At 35.9% G+C, this 19,368-nt stretch overlaps 2 protein-coding genes across 4 annotated transcripts in view; one reads left to right on the top strand and one right to left on the bottom strand.

Annotated features, from left to right (window-relative positions):
- LOC120424674 (glycine receptor subunit alpha-2) overlaps window positions 1–19,368 on the top strand; it is a 56,987-nt gene that overhangs the window by 21,227 nt on the left and 16,392 nt on the right. The window contains exon 2 of the mRNA XM_052709019.1: window positions 12,907–12,983. Within this exon, the coding sequence (XP_052564979.1) occupies window positions 12,907–12,983 (77 nt within the window). The remainder of the gene's footprint in view (window positions 1–12,906; window positions 12,984–19,368) is intronic.
- LOC120424655 (dihydrolipoyllysine-residue acetyltransferase component of pyruvate dehydrogenase complex, mitochondrial-like) lies at window positions 538–5,657 on the bottom strand. 3 transcript variants are annotated; one of them, XM_052709023.1, is made up of 6 exons: window positions 5,220–5,657; window positions 4,994–5,113; window positions 1,690–1,927; window positions 1,248–1,625; window positions 905–1,183; window positions 538–842 (listed from the first exon to the last, which is right to left on the bottom strand). In XM_052709023.1, exons 4-6 carry the CDS (start codon window positions 1,288–1,290, stop codon window positions 823–825), a joined length of 342 nt encoding a protein of 113 aa, XP_052564983.1. In that variant the 5' UTR covers window positions 1,291–1,625; window positions 1,690–1,927; window positions 4,994–5,113; window positions 5,220–5,657; the 3' UTR covers window positions 538–822. The 3 variants fall into 3 exon arrangements, with proteins under 3 accessions (XP_052564983.1, XP_052564982.1, XP_052564981.1); XM_052709022.1 differs by lacking the exon at window positions 4,994–5,113 and having other exon boundaries at window positions 1,690–1,941; XM_052709021.1 differs by lacking the exon at window positions 4,994–5,113.

The following is a 19,368-nucleotide window of genomic DNA, read 5'->3' as shown; positions in this document are numbered from 1 at the left end:
ATTTTTGCCCGCGTGTAAACATATCAGCGATCTGCAGTTCTCACCAACACATATAACGCTGGCGCGTCCCCGAGCAACACTCCAGAGAGAAGATTATCCCAGACGGAAACGGGGGGCGCCTGGCGGGCGTTTTGTCTTGGGCGCTGCGCCAGACGTCTGGCAGAATTTCCCCCCGACTGGCCCAAGATTTTTGCCCGAATTCTTGCGAATATGCAACAAACCGGTCGTGCACGATTGAGGCGAACGAACCGTTTGGCCCGGTTCAAACGGTTATGCATTTTGACAGATGGGATATGCCAGACACACGCCCGATTTTGCGCCAGATTTTCGCTGGACTGCGGTAAATGAACTAGCGCAAATCTGGCGGAAAATCGGACGTATTTCGTGGAGCGATTTTATTCTTCGTCTTCTTCTTTTTTAAAATCCCATTAATGGAAAAAAGTTTTTACAAAATAAAACAAATTTTGACTGTCTCGGCGTGATGATTATAGTTTATTTATTATAAAAAATACATTTTAAAAAGGGGGTTGGCCGCTGTCTTCACAAAGCGGACCATCTTCACTTCTTCCGGTCGCGGTCTTATTTTTTGTGAAATCGTCCACGGTCCCGGCACCGAAGCCAGGAAAAGGACAAACACCGATGAGTACAGCTCTAGGGCGGGTTGATGACGGTAGAAGAGTGCGTCACGCCGAACATGGCCACGCTCAAGGTGCCGCCCTGGAACTCCTGCAGATGTAGCTTGCCGTCGTGAGCCTTCTCCGCCAGCGATTTCCTTGGAGATATTGGACAGTCCTTCGTGGTCCGCGCCGAACACGATCGGTGTCACGTGCACGGCGTCAAATCTAGAAGCGAAAGTTGAACTTTGTCAAATGGAGATCATCTTGCGAATAACGGTCCGACTCACTGGGGATGGTGTCCATCCTGGCCGAGTTCGGCTCCGGGACCGTCTTGCAAACAATCGCGGGCGTCTTGATAATAAAGTCGATGATCGACAGCTTGACGCCGTCCTTTTCGAGATGCTTGTTGAATGTGGCGCGCAGCTTGTTGATGTGGTCCATGTTACATACAACGGAGGTCAGATAGTAGTGCGGAAAGATCGTCTTGGACTCAAGCAGCCGGAATCTTGTCTGGGTACCCGCAAGATCCTTAAACGTTAGCGAACCGAATAAGCCGGAGCTTCGACCTGCAAGCAACGAATATGGGTTGTAAGGCGAAACACACGGACATGCAGCAACAGTGGAAAGTACCTTCCAATCGCAGTCTCTGCTGTTCGGTTAGCTTTTTCACCATTCGACTGGCGTAGACCGCTGGTGACGGAGGAAGTGCCGCAGCCGTTGGCAGCGGAGTGGCTACCAGTGGAGCCGCGGCTGGTGGTGGATACACGTGTCTGAAGCGGCAGCTGCTGCCGGAGCCGCATCCGGAGCTCCAGTGTCTGCAATTCTTGAACGTGGCACAGTCCGCATCGTTCTAAACGATGATACACACTAGCTTGCCAATCGGGACGTCCTTCCGGCCGGCCTGCACCAAAATCTTGGCCTAACCCTCATCGGGCGTGTGGACAATCCCTGCTGGCAGGTTCAGTTCAGACATGTTCTTGAAAGAACGTTGAGCTCCAACTTCTGGATCTGCGAAAAGGAAACTGATTATTAAAGCTGTATAGATAAGTTTGGAATGACGTGTTATACTCACCGGTTCTTGAATTCGGCCACGGTCTCGGCTTTGCGGACCATCTCCAACCACGCCTCTTACGGCTGGTTCAGCAGCAGTCCGAGGTGTTCGCCTGTCTCCGGCGGATTCTTGAGCATTTCGAGTGAGCCATGTTCGTGGAATCGGCCAGGTTTAGCAGCAGCCCAAGGTGGTCGACCGTCGCCCGCGGGTTCTTCAGCTTTACAAGGGAGGAAAAGTGATGTTCTTTCCTACGTGTGATCTGTGAAAAGGGAGCTGATTAAATTAAATTTAAAAAACCATAATATATATTCTAATTCTAAATATTCTAATTTAATAAAATTCCAAAATAAAAAAAAAACCTGAAAAAAATACAAAAATTTTAAACCTCTGAGGTTAAGAACTATAATATTTCTAAATTGCAAAAATATAAAATTCTCAAACTTTCAAATTTCTAACTTTTAACATTTTTAAATCATAACACTTCACTTCTGAAATTCCTTCATTCTAAAATTCAACAAAATTTCAAAATTCAATTCATCAATTCGAATATTCTAAAATTTCGCAAATCAAAATGGAAATTGTACAGATATGATTTCCTAGAATACTAAAGTTTCAAAAGAACTTAAATTCGAAAATCCAAAAATTCTAGAGCTGAAAAGCTCTTAAATTCTAAAATTTTAAAATTATGTTACTACCAAATTTAAAAATACTTAACTATATAAATCTAAATTCTACATTTCAATAATTTTAAAATTAAAAAAATCAAATTATAAAATGTTTACACTTTAAAACATTCTACAATCCTAAAATTCAAACAATTTAAAATTCTACAACTAAAACATAAATTAAATCTACAACTCTAAAATTCAAAAATACGAAAATTTTGCAATTCCAAATTTCTAAAATACCAAAAACATACCATCACGAGTTATCGCGATTTTACGAAAAAAAAATCTAAAGTGTTATTTTTTTATTCTACAATTCTAAAATTCACAAATTTTAAACATTGCATTTCTGAAATTCTTATTTGCAAAATGCTAAAATTGTACAATTCTTATTTAATTCTATAAAATTCTAAAAAAAAGTTCTAAAATTCTGAAGTCCTAAAGTTCTAAAAGTTTGAATTCTAAAATTCAAAAAGTTAAAAAGTTAGGAATTTAAAAATTCTACGTTTCTATAATTTTCAAATTCTGAAATCTACTGTTTATGATAACAAAAATTTAAATATTCTCAAATTCATTTTTTTTTAATTCGTAAATCATGGGGTTCACAAACTTAAAAATCATAAAATTCAAAATTCGGAAATTGTAACATTCTTCAATTCTTAAATTCAAGAAATCATAAGACTATAAAATTATGAAATAGAAATCAAAATACCGTTTTGCATGGTTCTCAAATTTTGTAAATTCACAATTACGGATAGATCCGAGATTCCAAGACCCTAATTCACCCATATCGGAACATCCCTAAGGGAATCGGCCATTCTATGGTGGGGCCACTTTTGCCGGGATGCCAATTTGCATTTCCCATAATCAAAATCCATGAAATTAGACAACCATATTGTCCAAACTCGTATACTGGGGCAGCAGCCATTCCAGGTTGTGGCCATTTCTACCGGAAGGAAAATTTTCAAATCAGTCTATAGACAAAAAATATTTAATTCAAAAATTAAAACTAAAAAATAAAAAAATACTAATCCTTAGTTAAAAATTCTAAAATACAAAATATTCAAAGATTTTTTTTTATTTTGAAATTCTAAGCTTCTTAAACACAAAAATTAAAAATATTCTTAAAACAACATTCAAGGATCTTTGATAAATTATGAAATTCTCAAATACAAGAATAAAAAAATACCAAAGTTAAAAATTTTTTGATTCCACATTTTTCAAAATTATAAAATCTTTTTAAAATATAAAATAACAAAATTCTGAAATCTGAAATTTTAAATTATAAATATCGAAAATACATAAACATAAAGTATTTGTTTCAGAAATTTTTAAATTAAAAAAATCAAAGAAATCCGTGATTTTTAAATTCTGAGGTATGTACAAAAATTTTAAAAATTCAAAATTACAAAAATTCAAAAATTCTAAAAATTAAAATCCTGAAATTCAAAATTTATAAAAATCTAAATTACTAAAATTCCAAATTTTTATTCTTCTAAAACTAAAAAAAATCTCAAAAACAAAGTTGAACTTTTCAGCACATGTTTCGAAAAGTAACACTATACAACATTTTTTTTTTTATTTAAACGATTTATTGACAAAATACATGAAAATTTGACTAAAAATTTCACTCAATAGGTGTTTTTCGGAATTGCAAAAAATGTTGTATGGAACTCGTTGCAAAACTTGATTTTTTCAGCACTCTTCGTATTTATCCAACTCGGTGAACCTCGTTGGATAAATGTACGACTCGTGCTGAAAAAACCCTCTTTTTGCAACTTGTTGCATAAACTACTATTAAAAAAAAATTGTTATGTGAATCATAAAATTCTAGAGTTTTTTTTGTTTTTGAAATGGTCCAATTAACAAAATTTACAGTTTTTGCTTTTTGGGTGTTTTTGAAAACCCCTGACTCAAGGCGGTTGAAAAAAAAAAACTCAACAATTCTTATTATAAAACACAAAAAATCAAAAATACATAAAAATCAAAGAAAACTTTCTTAATTTCTAAAATTTTATATTTCCGGGATCCTGAAATTCTGAAATAAAAATAACATAATCTTAAAATTCCAAATTTCCAAAATACAAAAAAATAAAAAAAAATCTTAGATTTTTGTACAAATTTTAAATCTTTATTTTTCCTTAATTTAAATTACTTAAATACAAAAAATCTAAATATTCAAAATGAAATGAAAAACCAAAGTTTTTAAAATTTAATGTTACAAACAAAGATTCCAAAATTCTGAATTTCTTAACTTCCAAAATACTAAAATCGGTGTAGTGAAATCTGTAGCGCACCCAAATGGACAACAGGAATCTGTCGTGGTTAGCAAAGATGTGACCGACACGACGGGATGGCGGGGAGGTTGTCTTCGTGGTAACGAAAGTGGCCAAGGAGCAAGAGCAACGGATTGGATTAAGCAGTGGATGGCGTGCGACGGTTGGATATTCCGGACAATCGCGACGAAGAGGATAGACTTATCTGATGTCGTTCGATCACTCGACCGGATCGGAATCTTTTAGCATCGAAAAGTGGGACGAGGAAAACAAGTCGCAAAAGTTTGGCACTCCAGGCGAGCAAGAGCAGGAAACGATCAACAAAATCATCATCATGAATAACATTCCGAATCCCCCCTTAGACCCAGATCGATCCATACTCACGCCAGCGGCATTCCGGAGCACGGTCAAAGTGGCCAGCTCCCGTGGGACGTCAGCGTTCGCCTAGAGCTCGTCTATTCGTGAGCCGCCTCGCACGCAAAAATAACACTAACCTGACCTAACCTGAAAATTGATTCAGCGGAGAATTCGGCGGAGACCCTTTGTAGGATACCGTATATTTACGAATGTTTCCTTCCAATTCGTGTTTATTTTTTAACCTCTTACTTACCGTTTTACGACGCGGCCCGCTTGGAAAGTGGCCCCAAAATGGGGAAAACTAAAAAGCGCGGCTTGCTACGAGCAGCACGGTTTCCGGCACGGCACACACGGGGTACGGATACGGGTTTACGGGCACAGGCACTTGAGTGGGTACGAACGGTTGGACCGGTTACAAATAAAACAATCGGACGCGACAAACACGGAACAGAATTTAGGAAAACCGCGAGAAAACCGGCCTTTCACGGAACGAAAAATACCACGCGGACGCGATGAGCACGAAGAGAGAATGACAACTGACAGGTGCAAAGTACACTAGTGTGTGTGAAGCGAATTTTCGCCAAAATTTTTCTGTACAATATAGCTAGGTCCCAAACCATGCAAGGACACGAACCCAACTTGAATAAATGGTGTCTTAGATTACCCCCGACAAACGTCCGCCGCCGCAAGACGCAAGATGTTCTGCTGTCTGGTATGTTGGTGCTCTGTCCCACCCAATTCATCAATTGCCCATGGCGCGGTGGTAGCATGTTGGACCAATAACCAAGAAGTTGATGGTTCAATTCTCGTTCTGTATAGATTTTTTTTCTCCAATACAATCAATCAGCTGTCGGTAATGTCGATAATTGTCGGTAACGGGCAAAAATGTCATACCCCTATATCGCATAAAATGCATGAGGACAGATTTCATGCAGATTCTGATATACTTTCATGCCGTCATGCATCACAATCATGCGACCGCCAGTTAGGTGTACGAAACGGGTCGGTTTGTTCGTTTAGTGCTCTTAATTTCGATTCGATTTTTCAATGTTTTCGTGACATTGCAGTATTATTTTAGTGTTAAGCATTGAGTTTGTGTTTCATACTTTATGAATCAAGTGAAGTTTTTGCCCAGTATTACGATTAATCTCAGAATAAGATGATGTATGGCGAATGTTTTCATTTTGATTTTCATTCTTTTGACATTCGATGCGGCGGCGTTTCAGTTTCCGTTGTTCCAAATACAATTTTTTCAATCGAGAAATTAAAAGTGAGAGTGTGTGCAACATGGAGTTAAACTTTCTGTGCAATTACTATGAAGGTTCCCATGGCACTACGAAAAGTTTAACTCCATGTTGCACGCACACACTCTCACTTTTAATTTCTCGATGGGCATGAGTTGCACAGAAGTTTTTGTCGTAACTTGGATGCAAGTTGAAGTGACGCGATCTTGTTTCTGTACGGGAGGTCGTTATTCTTGTTTTTTTTTTCGTGAAATTCGATATGTTGAATGTTTTGCAATCAATAGAAAAGCGTGAGAAATAACGAAGCTGTTAGGCTAATTTTTCGGTGGTGCAACATAGTGCTTAGTATCATTGAAGGATCATCATCAAGGAACTCGGTGAGGACCTTCCAATTACATATTTTTATTTTTTATTATTTATACATTTTGATTATTGTATTATCATATATCATCAAACTTGACACATTCTACACATCTAATGCTACCATAAATTGGAGCGTTTGGTACGGTATGTCCACGCATCCTTCCTCCCCTGTAGATTCGGTTAAATGTGATCCGTTCTCAGAATCCTCTCTACGGTAAACACAACGCAGTAGGGCTGGCCGCTTTAATTTTTGCAATACATTTTGGGTGTTCTCGGATGTACTGCAACTACTAATATTGACAAGAAAAATGCTTGGGGCGTAATCTAATTACAAGACTTTCCAGCATGCTTTCATGGGACTGGCTGCGTTTGTGTTAGATTAGATTGGATTAGATTAGTAATGAGAAAGAGTATCCCAGAAAAAAAAGTCATGGGAATTGGGAGCTTAACATTGCATAAGAATGAAATATGTTATTTTTAAATATTCTACGGGAGTTTAAAGCCTTTTTTACTTGTATAACGTAGAATAACGTAGTTATTTCAAAACATCCAACAAAATTCTTTCACAAAAGTGCTGTTATGTTTGAGAAATATCACTTTTATTTAAGGGGTGCATATTACCCCCTCTCCCCCTAAAATATTTTTGCAAGCTTCTAGTAATGTTTTGTATATCTGCACAAAACGAACAAATTGCTTTTAAAAAATTTGCAAAAACGTTGCGTCTTTTCAGAGAAACCGACATGAATTCTTCAAAAAACAAACAAATTATGATGTTTTTATTGAAACCAAAACTGGATTGAAAACATGATTAAGCTGTTTATCATTGCATTCCCCCAAACATTATAACAAATCATTCCTCATTTATGTGGGCATGGCAGACGCAAAAAATAAAATAAACGGAAACCATTTACGGTGCCAATTGAACTGTCGCCGCGGCAATCAGCATGCGTTCATTATCCTGCTGACATTGGCTATCATATCGTGCCAAGGTCAAAAACAGGAAAATATGAAGACAAAAAAAAACGCAAATGTCATGTCCAGTTTGAGTTTCACCGAAAAAGGGGGGTGTCACCGTTTAATTGATACAGTTTTTTCGAATTGTTAAAGTGGATCCAAATAGAATGACTTATTTGAAATTTGTATTGGGGGCATTCCATAAACCGTTTAAATGCAACGTATGGAGGAAAATAGTATCTGATAAATTGTCACGAATTATGAAGAAGAATTATTCACAAATTAATTGATGGATGTTTTCAACGTCGTCTTAATCGTTGAATGACCCCTTCTGCAATGTCAACAGTCTGACACACTTAACTCTTCTCCCCTAAATAGTAGAACCGAAGCGATGGTGGTCACTAGCGGCCGACAGTCGGGCTAGCCCACACACACTCACACACGCTGCCGAAAAAACAATTCTCGAGAGAACCGTTTCCAGGATAATCTGCCACACTATCAGTCACTTGGGGGACGGGGCAGGGGGAACAACCAACGCCCTCGGAACGAACGGGATTATGACACGTTGGACCACTTCCAGACTAGCATTCGGAATTAAATTAATTAAATTAGTGCAGCTATGGAAAAATGTCACTTGAAGTGTAAACAAGAAAATACTATTTTTTTCTAAATTTTGTATAGAAATGCAAAAAAGATTTTGAACTCTTTCTTCTTTTTTTTTCAAATTTAGCTGAAAGTGACGTGGAATCGATCTAATTCATGAAGTACAATAGTAACGATACACAAAGAATTGTCGACTTTCAATGTCACGTTCAGCAGTTTAATCAATCTAAATTGCATTATCTGGCAGCAAAATCTAGCCTGACCGCCTAATACACTTACTGTTGTGTAGTGGAAAACGTCTGTGTTGCCTTTTTGCTGCTCTTAAAATTGTTTAACTTGTTTATCACAGTAAAAAATATCCAGTGATCTTCATTTTTAATTTTTATTTCTTTTTCAAGTTAACATTAATGTTCTTTTCGAATATTTAATTTATTTGAATTTGAAAATCTGTTTACTAAATTGAAAGTAGGTACTTTTTGTTTAAAATTTCAAAACAAAAAAAAATTATTGAAAATGATAAAAAAATGCTTTTTACAGTACCCTCAAAAAGAATGCGCCGACATCCGACGAGCAAAGTTCAAATAAACTATTTTATGGACATGTTTTGTATGATGGTCAAAGAACAAGCAGAATAAGATGAAGGGGTGTGAAAACGTCGTCGATTGCCGGCAAAACAAAAAAAAATACCATAGTGCTTTTGATGTAAATAAATATGTTTTATATGTTTTTATTTAGACAGGCAGACAAACGGCGCGCGTGCCCGATGTCTATTGCGGGAGGTTTGCTGAATTGGTAGACGCTGGACGGAGTCGTCACTGGTTTGCGCAATTTTCGCAATAGAATTATTTTTTTAATATTTCTTGGTTAATGCTTCAAATGCAAATCAATAATCACAATATTCATGCAAATTTTCATTAAACTCTACTTTTTTAAATCATCAAATTTAACACACAAACAACTTTTCAAACATTTGAAAAATGATTTGTTTCTTTCTCAACAAAATTTGATTAATTGTTGTCTAGTTAAAATGAGCCAAGCGAGCACAACGGTGACGGCAATTTTCGCCCGATCTTGCGTTTTATCTAAGAACGTGGCAACGTACGATTGAGGAGTGTGAAATTATACAATAAACTTCGGGATCGTCCGTCATGCGATCTGAACGGAAACCATATGCTGCTGGCTATTCGCGACTAGAAAAATGCTGCAGAATAGTAGGTTGGTTGTTGGTTGTTTGAAAAATGAAGGTCGAGAAATAAAACATAGCAAATGTAATGAAATATAATTAGATATCAGTCTGTTGCAAATATTTTTTCAAGTTTATGTCCTCGGCTCTGACCAGAGGGGTTGTTCAAATATTAGGTCCAGAGATTTTCGTCATTTCAGAGAACAATACACGCCTGTGGATCCATTGACGAAACCTCAAGGTTTAAGAGGACCACATGGAAACGAATCTGATTTCCAATAAATGTGAATCGAATTGTCAACCCATATTTATGCATTTTAGATTGTTTTCAGTTGATTATGCTTCTTTTTTAATTAAATCATTGTCCAAAAAATCGTTGATGTCTACTGGTAGTTGCTACCCCATAATTGACCAGGACTGCCAAGAATTGTTCCGTGAATGGATGAAAATGTTGTCCGGAACTGTGATGGGAACTATGATTGGATAGGTTATCAAAAGACCTTGCCGATGAGCCAGAAAGATTGAAGTTCTGAAAATCCTATCGAAACAAATTAGTAATGAAGCTTAATTTGTTAAACGTGTGATGGGGAAATAATGCAATTCTGACTGATTTTTTCACTATGAGCAATTCTCTACGAAATCGGTCTTTTTTTAATTTAAATTTTCGTATTTTTTAATCCAACTGAAACTTTTTTGGTGCCTTCGGTATGCCCAAAGAAGCAATTTTGCATCATTAGTTTGTCCATATAATTTTCAATACAAATTTGGCAGCTGTCCATACAAAAACGATGCATAAAAATTCAAAAATCTGTATCTTTTGAAGAAATTTTTTGATCGATTTGGTGTCTTCGGAAAAGCTGTAGATATGGATATGGACTACGCTGAAAAAAATGATACACGGTAATTGAAAATTGATATTTTCCAAGTCTTACCCAAACACCATTTTCTAACGTCGATATCTCAGCAACTGATGGTCCGATTTACAATGTTAAAACATGAAACATTCGTGAAATTTTCCGATCTTTTCAAAGACAATAATTTCAAAAAAAAATAATCAAGACTTACATTTCAAAGGGGCAAAATATTCAATATTACACCCCTATAACATTTAAGTCTTGGTTTAAAAAATTTTAAAATAATTTTTCGAAAACATCGGAAAATTTCACAAATGTTCCACGTTTTAACATTGTAAGATATCAACATTAGAAAATGGTGGGTTGTTTGGGTGAGACTTAGAAAACATCAATTATCCTGTTTTTAAACACTGGCATGGCAATATCTCGGCAAATAAGGGTCGTATCAACAAAGTTCAAAAAAGCAAAATATAGAGAATTTTCTCAGCATTTCAAAAATATTTTTTTTAGAAGTGGGCAATCATGTGCACTAATTTAAAATAATGAAAAACTGCAACTATTTTCAAAAAAATTTCCTAAAAATTGCTTTAACTTGAAAACGAAATTTCACTTAAGTACTTTTTGATTGCAAATTTGATTTTGCATCGAAAAATGAAGTTGAAAAATTTTTGCGACCAATATTTCGATTTTTTGAAAAAAATCGTAATCGGAATTCAAACCCAGCACCAACAGTAAGGACTGGCGCCTTAGCCCACTCGGCCATCAGACCGATGAAGAGCTGTAAGGATAAACGCATATATGAGCTTGACATTTCGGTCAAGTAGGTTTCCCATACTGATGGGCTACATGTTTCAGGGTGTAAAATCACATAAAATTGCATAAAATAATGCAATATTTATTTTACACTCAGGCCTTTAACACGCAGCTGGATTACTACGTTTCTAGCTGTGTAACCTGGAAATTTCTGAAAAGTTGGCAAAAATATAGTGTTTTTTTGCAAATCAAGTTTTAGTGACAAAAAGTTAAATAAAAATTCACCAAAAAATTTTTGACCCTGTATCATTTTTATTCAGTGTAGTCCATATCCATACCTACAACTTTACCGAAGACACCAAATCGATCAAAAAATACCTACAAAAGATACAGCATTTTGAATTTTCATACATCATTTTTGTATGGACAGATGCCAAATTTGTATGGAAAATAATATGGACAAACGTATGATGCATAATGGCTTCTTTGGGCATACCGAAGGCACCAAAAAAGTTTCAGTCGGATTAAAAAATAAAAAAAAAATGAATGACCGAAATCTGAGAGAAATACTCCTATATGAATGTGAGAAAGGCATCAAACATCTAAATTTCGTTAAATTTAATGATGAATATTGCTCTTAGTTTATTAGTAACTGTGGAAAACGTGTGATTCATGCTGCAAATTTGATTTTGGTGGCAGCAAAAATTCATACACTATAAAAAATAATGGTAATGTTACATCTTAGAGTGGTACATCTTCTATTTTAAAAAAATGTGCAATTTTACCTCTAAAAATTTAATTTTCTGGTGTAATGTCACTTTTTCAGTCTAAATTGAGGTAAAATTACATCATAAAAGAGTTTATATTCAACCTTACAAAATTACATGTTCCAAATTTACACAATTATTTTTCTGTGCTCATTTTTTTATGAATTTGAGCAAATTTGAAACATTTGTTGTGTCTTTATTAACGAGTCTTCCAGCCATTATGGGGCCATCCAGAGCAGATCTCTGGTACGTCGGTAAATTTTGAATATTCATATTCAAGAGGCAGTCATAGAAAATTGATACACAGTTAAAAGAATCATGGAGAAGGGGTACATTTTTTATGCCAGGAAAAATGTTAAATGTTAACTCTCAAAATGTGTAATTTTACCACATTTCTGGTTTAATTTCACTTTTTCAGTCTGAAATGAGGTAAAATTGCACCATAGAAGATTTTACCTTCCACAATTACACCTTCCAAATTCAGACATTTTACTGAGTATATAAATATTTGAAAATGTTGGGTCTCGGGCAAAATTGTAGGTTCCGTTTCACTATGAAAACTATTACAAAAAGTAAAGATCTTGAAAATAAATAAATAAAATAAATATTTTTATTTAATGGTTTATTGAAAAGTAGTAATTCATTGCAAAATATCGAAATAATGGTCAAATCTCCTAAAAATTTGCTTCCAAACATTGAAAATATAGCTTCTGATAGAAAACATACAGAAAAATTAGGTTTGCTGAAGGAGGTATTAGACTACGACAAACAAACAACCTCGCACTTTTTTTGTGATTTTTCCAAACCTTGTTTCTGAGCTCTCTGACATTTTTATTTTTAATATTTTTTAATCTAGCCTAACTTTTCAAAAGGTGTCGATTTTTACTTTTTGAACAGTCATAACTCAAGAGCTACATAAACTTTGATGTTACATATTCCAAATGTATAGCCGAAATTTTATCTATACCTACTTGGGTATGATTTTGTCATGAATCTCAAAAGTGACTAATATACTTACAAATACCAATAATTGTAAAAGTTACCTTCCCCAAATAAAATCGTTTTGAATTTTTTTTAAATCGCATGGAAATACAAAAAAATGGTAACGAAACAATTTCCAAATGTTATTGAAATGCAATTCGCAAAGTATGGACTTACACACACATTTAAAATTATACTAGTAAACCAGTTTTATTTTTAACGCTCTTTCTTATTCCAGCTTCCTGAAAGAGGTGATGGCTGTAAAAAACTACACCCTAAAACCACGAGTGGTTCTTCCTGAAGACTATGTTAAAGGTGAGTAAGTTATGTTCATAGAGACTATTCCAAAGAGGTTTTTTGCATTTTCAAAAGTTATCCATTGTTTTATTTTGTTTGACAGGACCAAACGTCTTAACAAATGAATTGTGGGAAATTTGCAGCTAATTAGCCTTTAAAAACTAAAAACATTAAATTTTTAGTGAAATTTGCCACTTATCTCTTCCATTTTTGCATCAAGGAAGAAAACCCCACGTAAAAACAACCGTTTGTAACGGATAAATTATGATGATGGCACTGTCGCGCTCTGATGTTCAAATATCTGTCAAACAACTAAAACTAAGATATTAGCCCCGACCGATGAGTTCGCGCTGATTCCGTGCCATTTTTTATTGGCAATATTCTGAGGAAAACTCCTCCTGGTCTATTCCGCTCGTTCAAGTCTCGTGTGTGTCAGTTGATGAATTTATGTCAATTAATTAGCGAATCCGGTGGCTCACGCGATTTTTGCACACTCACTGCAGTTTCGTTCGTTCTGGAGGTTATTATTTCATTCATGCAACGCTATGTTCTCGTTTTGATGTGGTGTATACGAGGAAATCGTTTTTGATCTGCTGGTTTCGATAACGGATTGTCCACGTGATGATGGAATGAAATTCAAGGAAAATGCATCATTAATTTCTATTCACGCAACAAATCGTTATTAATTGTGCCGAACTCGTGGCACGTGACGTTAGGGTGATCGTTTGATTGGCCATTGAATATAAACTCAATGGGACTTTACAGTTTATTTTCCAGGCTGGACATTTGAAATGTTGTTGAAAATATCTCTCGGAATCATACGGTATTTTTTGATAAAAAAATACCAAATGAGTTCTTTCAAATCTTTTGACAAAATTCATGGACATTTTTACCTTTTTCGTTTGACTTTTGGAAGCGTGAAAACGATGGTGAAAACTACGCATTCAAAGTTTAAATTGCTACGCCTACGCTCAAATTGGTAATAAAAAAAAGCTGATGTTCTTGGTATTTGCTGTTACACAACTCGAGGCACGCGTTTTGCTTGGTCCACCGATTTGAACGACGAACCCAGAGCAACAGCTATGAACAAAATACACCCGCAATGCATCATTCGTATCAAACGTATTAAACAAAATCCGAGCAATAATCTCACAAGAACAAAACAAGAAAGATGAAGAAGAAATCAGAAGAAAATAACCCATGAGCAGCACATCAAAATCATAACACCGTCCAGTGAAAAATGTTCAACAATTACTAGACTTGATGATTGTTTTTAAACTTATTAGTATTTGTTTACATTAAATTAATTATTAATGAAAAATCAATATATTTTTCAGAACACTGAAAAAATGGGTTCGTCAATATTTTTTCGCGTTGACCAGTGTAATCCACCTGAAAATGGGTGGTGGGCGGCCAACGACCGGTCGGCGCATCGAAAATTTTGCCTCGGGAATAAAATGGCGTGACCACAATTATTTTGCCCCTCCCGTTGGCACAAGACGATACCCACAAACCCACGTTGAATGGAACTGGATTAGAGTTGACTAGAACAGCAGCAGCAGGCAGCATTGAATAGTTTTTATGCGCTTGCCAACGCGGGTGCTAATGCGAACACAAATCAGGACAAAACAAAAGGATTCCGAAGCCGGTTCTACTAGCTGCTACTGAGTTGCTACTGAGCCTGCCTGGTGCTACTACTAGTTAGCGGGGTCTCGTAATGACCGCAGCAAAGTTGCGGCAGTCCTAGTTATGGGCATCTACTAATAGATCCATGTTGTGTGGAAGGGGAGGGGATCGTTTAACCAGTCAGCTACTAGTCAGCTCTAGTGAAAAAGTGTCCTCGAGCTTAGACTCCGATGAGTTCCAGGGGAATAACCCGATTAAATAAAATTTTACTAAATTTAAACTAATTAAAACCGTGACCATAAAAAAACATAATCAAAAATTCTAACAAATTATTTCGAACTATAAACAATATTAAGAGGCAGTATTTGTAGATTCTGCTCGGTTTGTTCTAGAGGTCGTATCGAGTTGCTCCGATTTGGATGAAACTTTCAGCGTTTGTTTGTCTATGCATGAGATGAACTCATGCCAAATATGAGCAAAGGGAAGTGGGGTAAAACGGGCATTGAAGTTTGAGGTCCAAAACACATGAAAATTCTTAAAATTGCTCGCATTTCCGTAAAACTTCATCAATTCCAACTCTCTTAGATGCATTCGAAAGGTCTTTTGAAGCCCTTCAAAATGTGCTATAGACATCCAGGATTTGTTTGACTTTTTCTCATAGCTTTTGCAAATTACTGTTAAAAATTGATTTTTTTAAAACCTTAATAACTTTTGGCAACAGCCTCCAACACCCATACTCCCATAGGTCAAAAGTTAGGGAATTTCATGGACTATAAGCCTACGGTATTAACTTTTTGGCCAATCGCAGTTTTTCTCATAGTTTTTCGATTTTTCTAGAACAAACATTTTACAACGTTCGTTTTTGCTCTGTAGGCCTCCATAGCGGCACTTTTTGGTCTCAATTTTGACATATTCGGAATCCTCAGAAAATTTTACATTAGATTGAGGTGTTGGAATTTTGAATTTGATTGGAAAAAATGCCATTTAGAATTAATTAAAATATTATTTAGAATTTTGTCGGATTAGGGGTAAACAAGTTTTCGCCTACTTGATACAGCATTTGACGTATTGATCATAGGGTAAATAAGATCTATTTCTTTTTTCAAAAATGTTTTATTTAATTATTTTTCAAATCAAAATTACAACTCCAATACTTCTAACTTACGTGAAATTGACCGAGGATTCCGAATATGACAAAATTGAGACCAAAAAGTGCCGTCTTCTTGGCCTACAGGGCAAAAACTAACGGTGTAAAATGTTTGTTCTAGAAAAATCGAAAAACTATGAGAAAAACTGCGATTGGCCAAAAAGTTAATACCGTAGGCTTATAGTCTATGAAATTATCTATCTTTTGACCTATGGGAGTATGGGTGTTGGAGGCTGTTGCCAAAAGTTATTAAGGTTTTAAAAAAATCAATTTTTAACAGTAATTTGCAAAAGCTATGAGAAAAAGTCAAACCAATCCTGGATGTCTATAGCACATTTTGAAGGGCTTCAAAAGACCTTTCGAATGCATCTAAGAGAGTTGGAATTGATGAAGTTTTACGGAAATGCGAGCAATTTTAAGAATTTTCATGTGTTTTGGACCTCAAACTTCAATGCCCGTTTTACCCCACTTCCCTTTGTCATAGAGGGCTCATATTTGGCATGAGTTCATCTCATGCATAGACAAACAAACGCAGAAAGTTTCATCCAAATCGGAGCACCTCGATACGACCTGTTTCACATCGGTGAAAAACTCGCTCTTAACGGAACACTGGCACTGAAAATAGTAGACTTAGTCAGTTAAGCTCATATTTAAGGGGAAGGAATGTCCACTGGATTCCCTTCTATCACATCACTACCAACGAAATCTTTCATCGGAAAAAATAAAGTTAGGGGAAATATGCCCATTTTAAGCCTAATAAGCGGTCGTGTTGTGGCAGTGCGTGGATGAATGGTTACGCTGTCCGATTTGTAAGTGGATGATTCTGGGTTCGATTCCCATCTGCTCCAACCTTCCATCGGATGAGGAAGTAAAATATCGGTCCCGGCCTTGGTTGTTAGGCCGTTAAGTCATTCCAGGTGTAGGAGTCGTCTCCATGCCATAAGTACAAACAACACACCAAACCAAGCCTACTCCGGTGGAATCGCTGGCGGCGGTTGGACTCGCAATCCAAAGGTCGTCAGTTCAAACACTGGGGTAAAAGGTTCCTTGGAGTAGAAAGAGGTTTGGGTACTCTCCCCATTCAAGCCTTCGGACTCATAGGTTCGAGCAGAAACTTGCAATAGAGACCACAAAAGACCCGGGGGTCGTTAATGTGGATGGTTTGATTTTTTTGAAGCGGTCGTGTTTGAATGATGCCGGATAATCTGAATTGATCCTTGAAATTCTCTAAAACCAAGTACCCCAACGAGTAGAGCAACTTTTTGTGAACGTTTCTGTTTATTTTCACTTTTATTAAAAGTTATGCTATTCCTTTTACAAGCATTTAAAAAAAATATTTCAAAAATGCATTCTAATCAGTCGAGTGCATTGGGCCACGCCCATTTTTCTATTTTCAACTTAGTCCTTTTTTTCTTCCAGCGCTCTTTTGGGTCTGCTTCGTGCTGCCAAAATTGATGAAATTTTAAGCGAACACTCACGAAAAGTAGCATTCATAGCGAAAGTTTCCTGGCAGCACTTGCTCACTCCAACAGGCGCTGCACCAGCATATTGGTGGTGTTGGTGGCCACCCTTTGTTCTTTATTTGCCTTCGCTCCTCGCTCGGGTTTCTTCAGCCTTCGATTGGAATGTGTAGTCAAAATTGAAACGTCAAAAGACTTAGCGCGTTTGTTTTTTGATGGTGCTTGCTAATTATTTACATTTTTCGGGATTATGTTACAAGTGAGTGACTAAGTAATGGTCAAAAGAACATGTTGCTGGTAGTTGGAAGCAATTTTATATCTTAAACGCTTTGAAATCGTTAGCGCAAGTGAAAAGATATCGATGGCGACTTTCGTTAAGCAGTTAACCTCTGATCTTGCGTGTGGATGTGTGTGCCACCAAAATGATGAGAAATGGTCTCGCAAAATAGAAATTATTATCAAAAGTGCATTCAATTTGATCTTTTTGGCCAGTAAATGGCATAACTTGCTGGTAAGTTTATAGCCTGAATAGTTTTTTTGGGAGCTTAAATCGAGCATCAAACTCTCCATATGACGAAGATAGGTGTTGATTAGAAAGGGTATATTTCCTCTATCATCATTTGAAGTTTTTGAACATTTTTCCTATGGGACGATTCGCCTTATTCATTTAAATTTCTTATTGCTATGAGTCCACATGGACATGATATATGATTAAAATCATATCAATTCAAATAACAAATTATGCGGGGAACATGTTTCCTGAAGCAAGCAATGTGAAAAAAAAACAAACATAGCGTATTAATTTAATTGGAAAGGTAAAAAAAAATCACAAAACATTCTCTTTTTTTTACACTGAAAAATGTTTCTGGAACAATTGTGTGTACAAATTACAACAAAAAAGTTTAATTGGTTAGTTTTATGCTCAACCGTCATTTATTGTTGATATTGGGTTTCACATTTTTTCCTTAAAATTTTTAAGTAAAATCATACCGTGAACCGGGTTGAATCAATTTCAATCGAGGTTTTTAAGCGAAATGGCGTTCGAATGGTGAACGCCCGAAATGTCAAAATCACGCAGTGGTACCAACATTACGGAAAAAGTGTGCCATGGCATGACAGCCACATTTTTTTCTCTAATGTTGGTGCTACTGCGCGATTTTGACATTTCGGGCGTTCAAAACCTGGATACATTTTTGGAATAATTTTGAGCTTTGTTTTGTCTCAACATTATTATTTTTAAAACATGTATAGGTTTTCGCCCTGCTCCAGTTTTCGCCCATCGACTGGATTTAATCTGTATTTAGCAAACTTATACCATTTTTTGGTTGAATTTATTATGCAGGTTAACATATTCATTCATTTCTAGTACTAATTGAAACTTTCCTGATGAATTTCTATTGTTTATTAAGTTTTTATAAGCTTTTCAAAAAAAGCCTTACTGCAGCCGCCATATTTTTGCCAATTTAGACTACAGCGGGTAATAATGTTAATGAGGGAAAACAACTCATTTTGTACAAAAATAATGTAAATGAATAATTCATTAGTTCACTGTATGTCTGAATTTCATGAAAATCTAGTGATTTACCTGTTTTAAACGTTTACCAAAGATTATTTCAATAAAATAAAGTGCGCGATTTCTGGGGTCATGAAAAAACATGCGATCGAATTTTCGTCCAGGGCGAAATCTAGTATTGTGTTTTCAAATTTTATCTAGAACCAGTTTTCGTTTGCCGTAAAAACTTATCTAATCGCAGCGAAATGTGCTTGAAAATATATTTGGAACATTCTAGATTTTTTTTAAGGTTAAATAATCATTTTAATTACTTTCATTCATTAGGGGGTTTTGGTATAAACATCAGTTCAAAAATTAACCTAAGCTAAGATATGGGACACCTAGTTCAAATGTAGTAAAAGTTTACTGGTTCAGAGGAGAAGAAATTAAGCAGAGGATGGAAAAGTAGTATGAAATGTGCTTTAATATTTTTATTAAGAGGTACTCGAAGTTTTATATTGAGTCAATTCGGGAACGAATGACCCATAGGGTTAAAGCTCTTCTAACAAAATCAACAACAACATGGAGCTAATTGTAACTATGTGCCCTTATCTTGGGTGAATAGGGACACATAAGGTCTATCACAAATTTTGATTTAGTCATATTTTTTTAGTGAGA

This window comes from Culex pipiens, chromosome 2 (assembly GCF_016801865.2).
Source record: "Culex pipiens pallens isolate TS chromosome 2, TS_CPP_V2, whole genome shotgun sequence".
NCBI lineage: Eukaryota > Metazoa > Arthropoda > Insecta > Diptera > Culicidae > Culex > Culex pipiens.
This window is presented reverse-complemented; position numbering and strand designations above follow the sequence as displayed.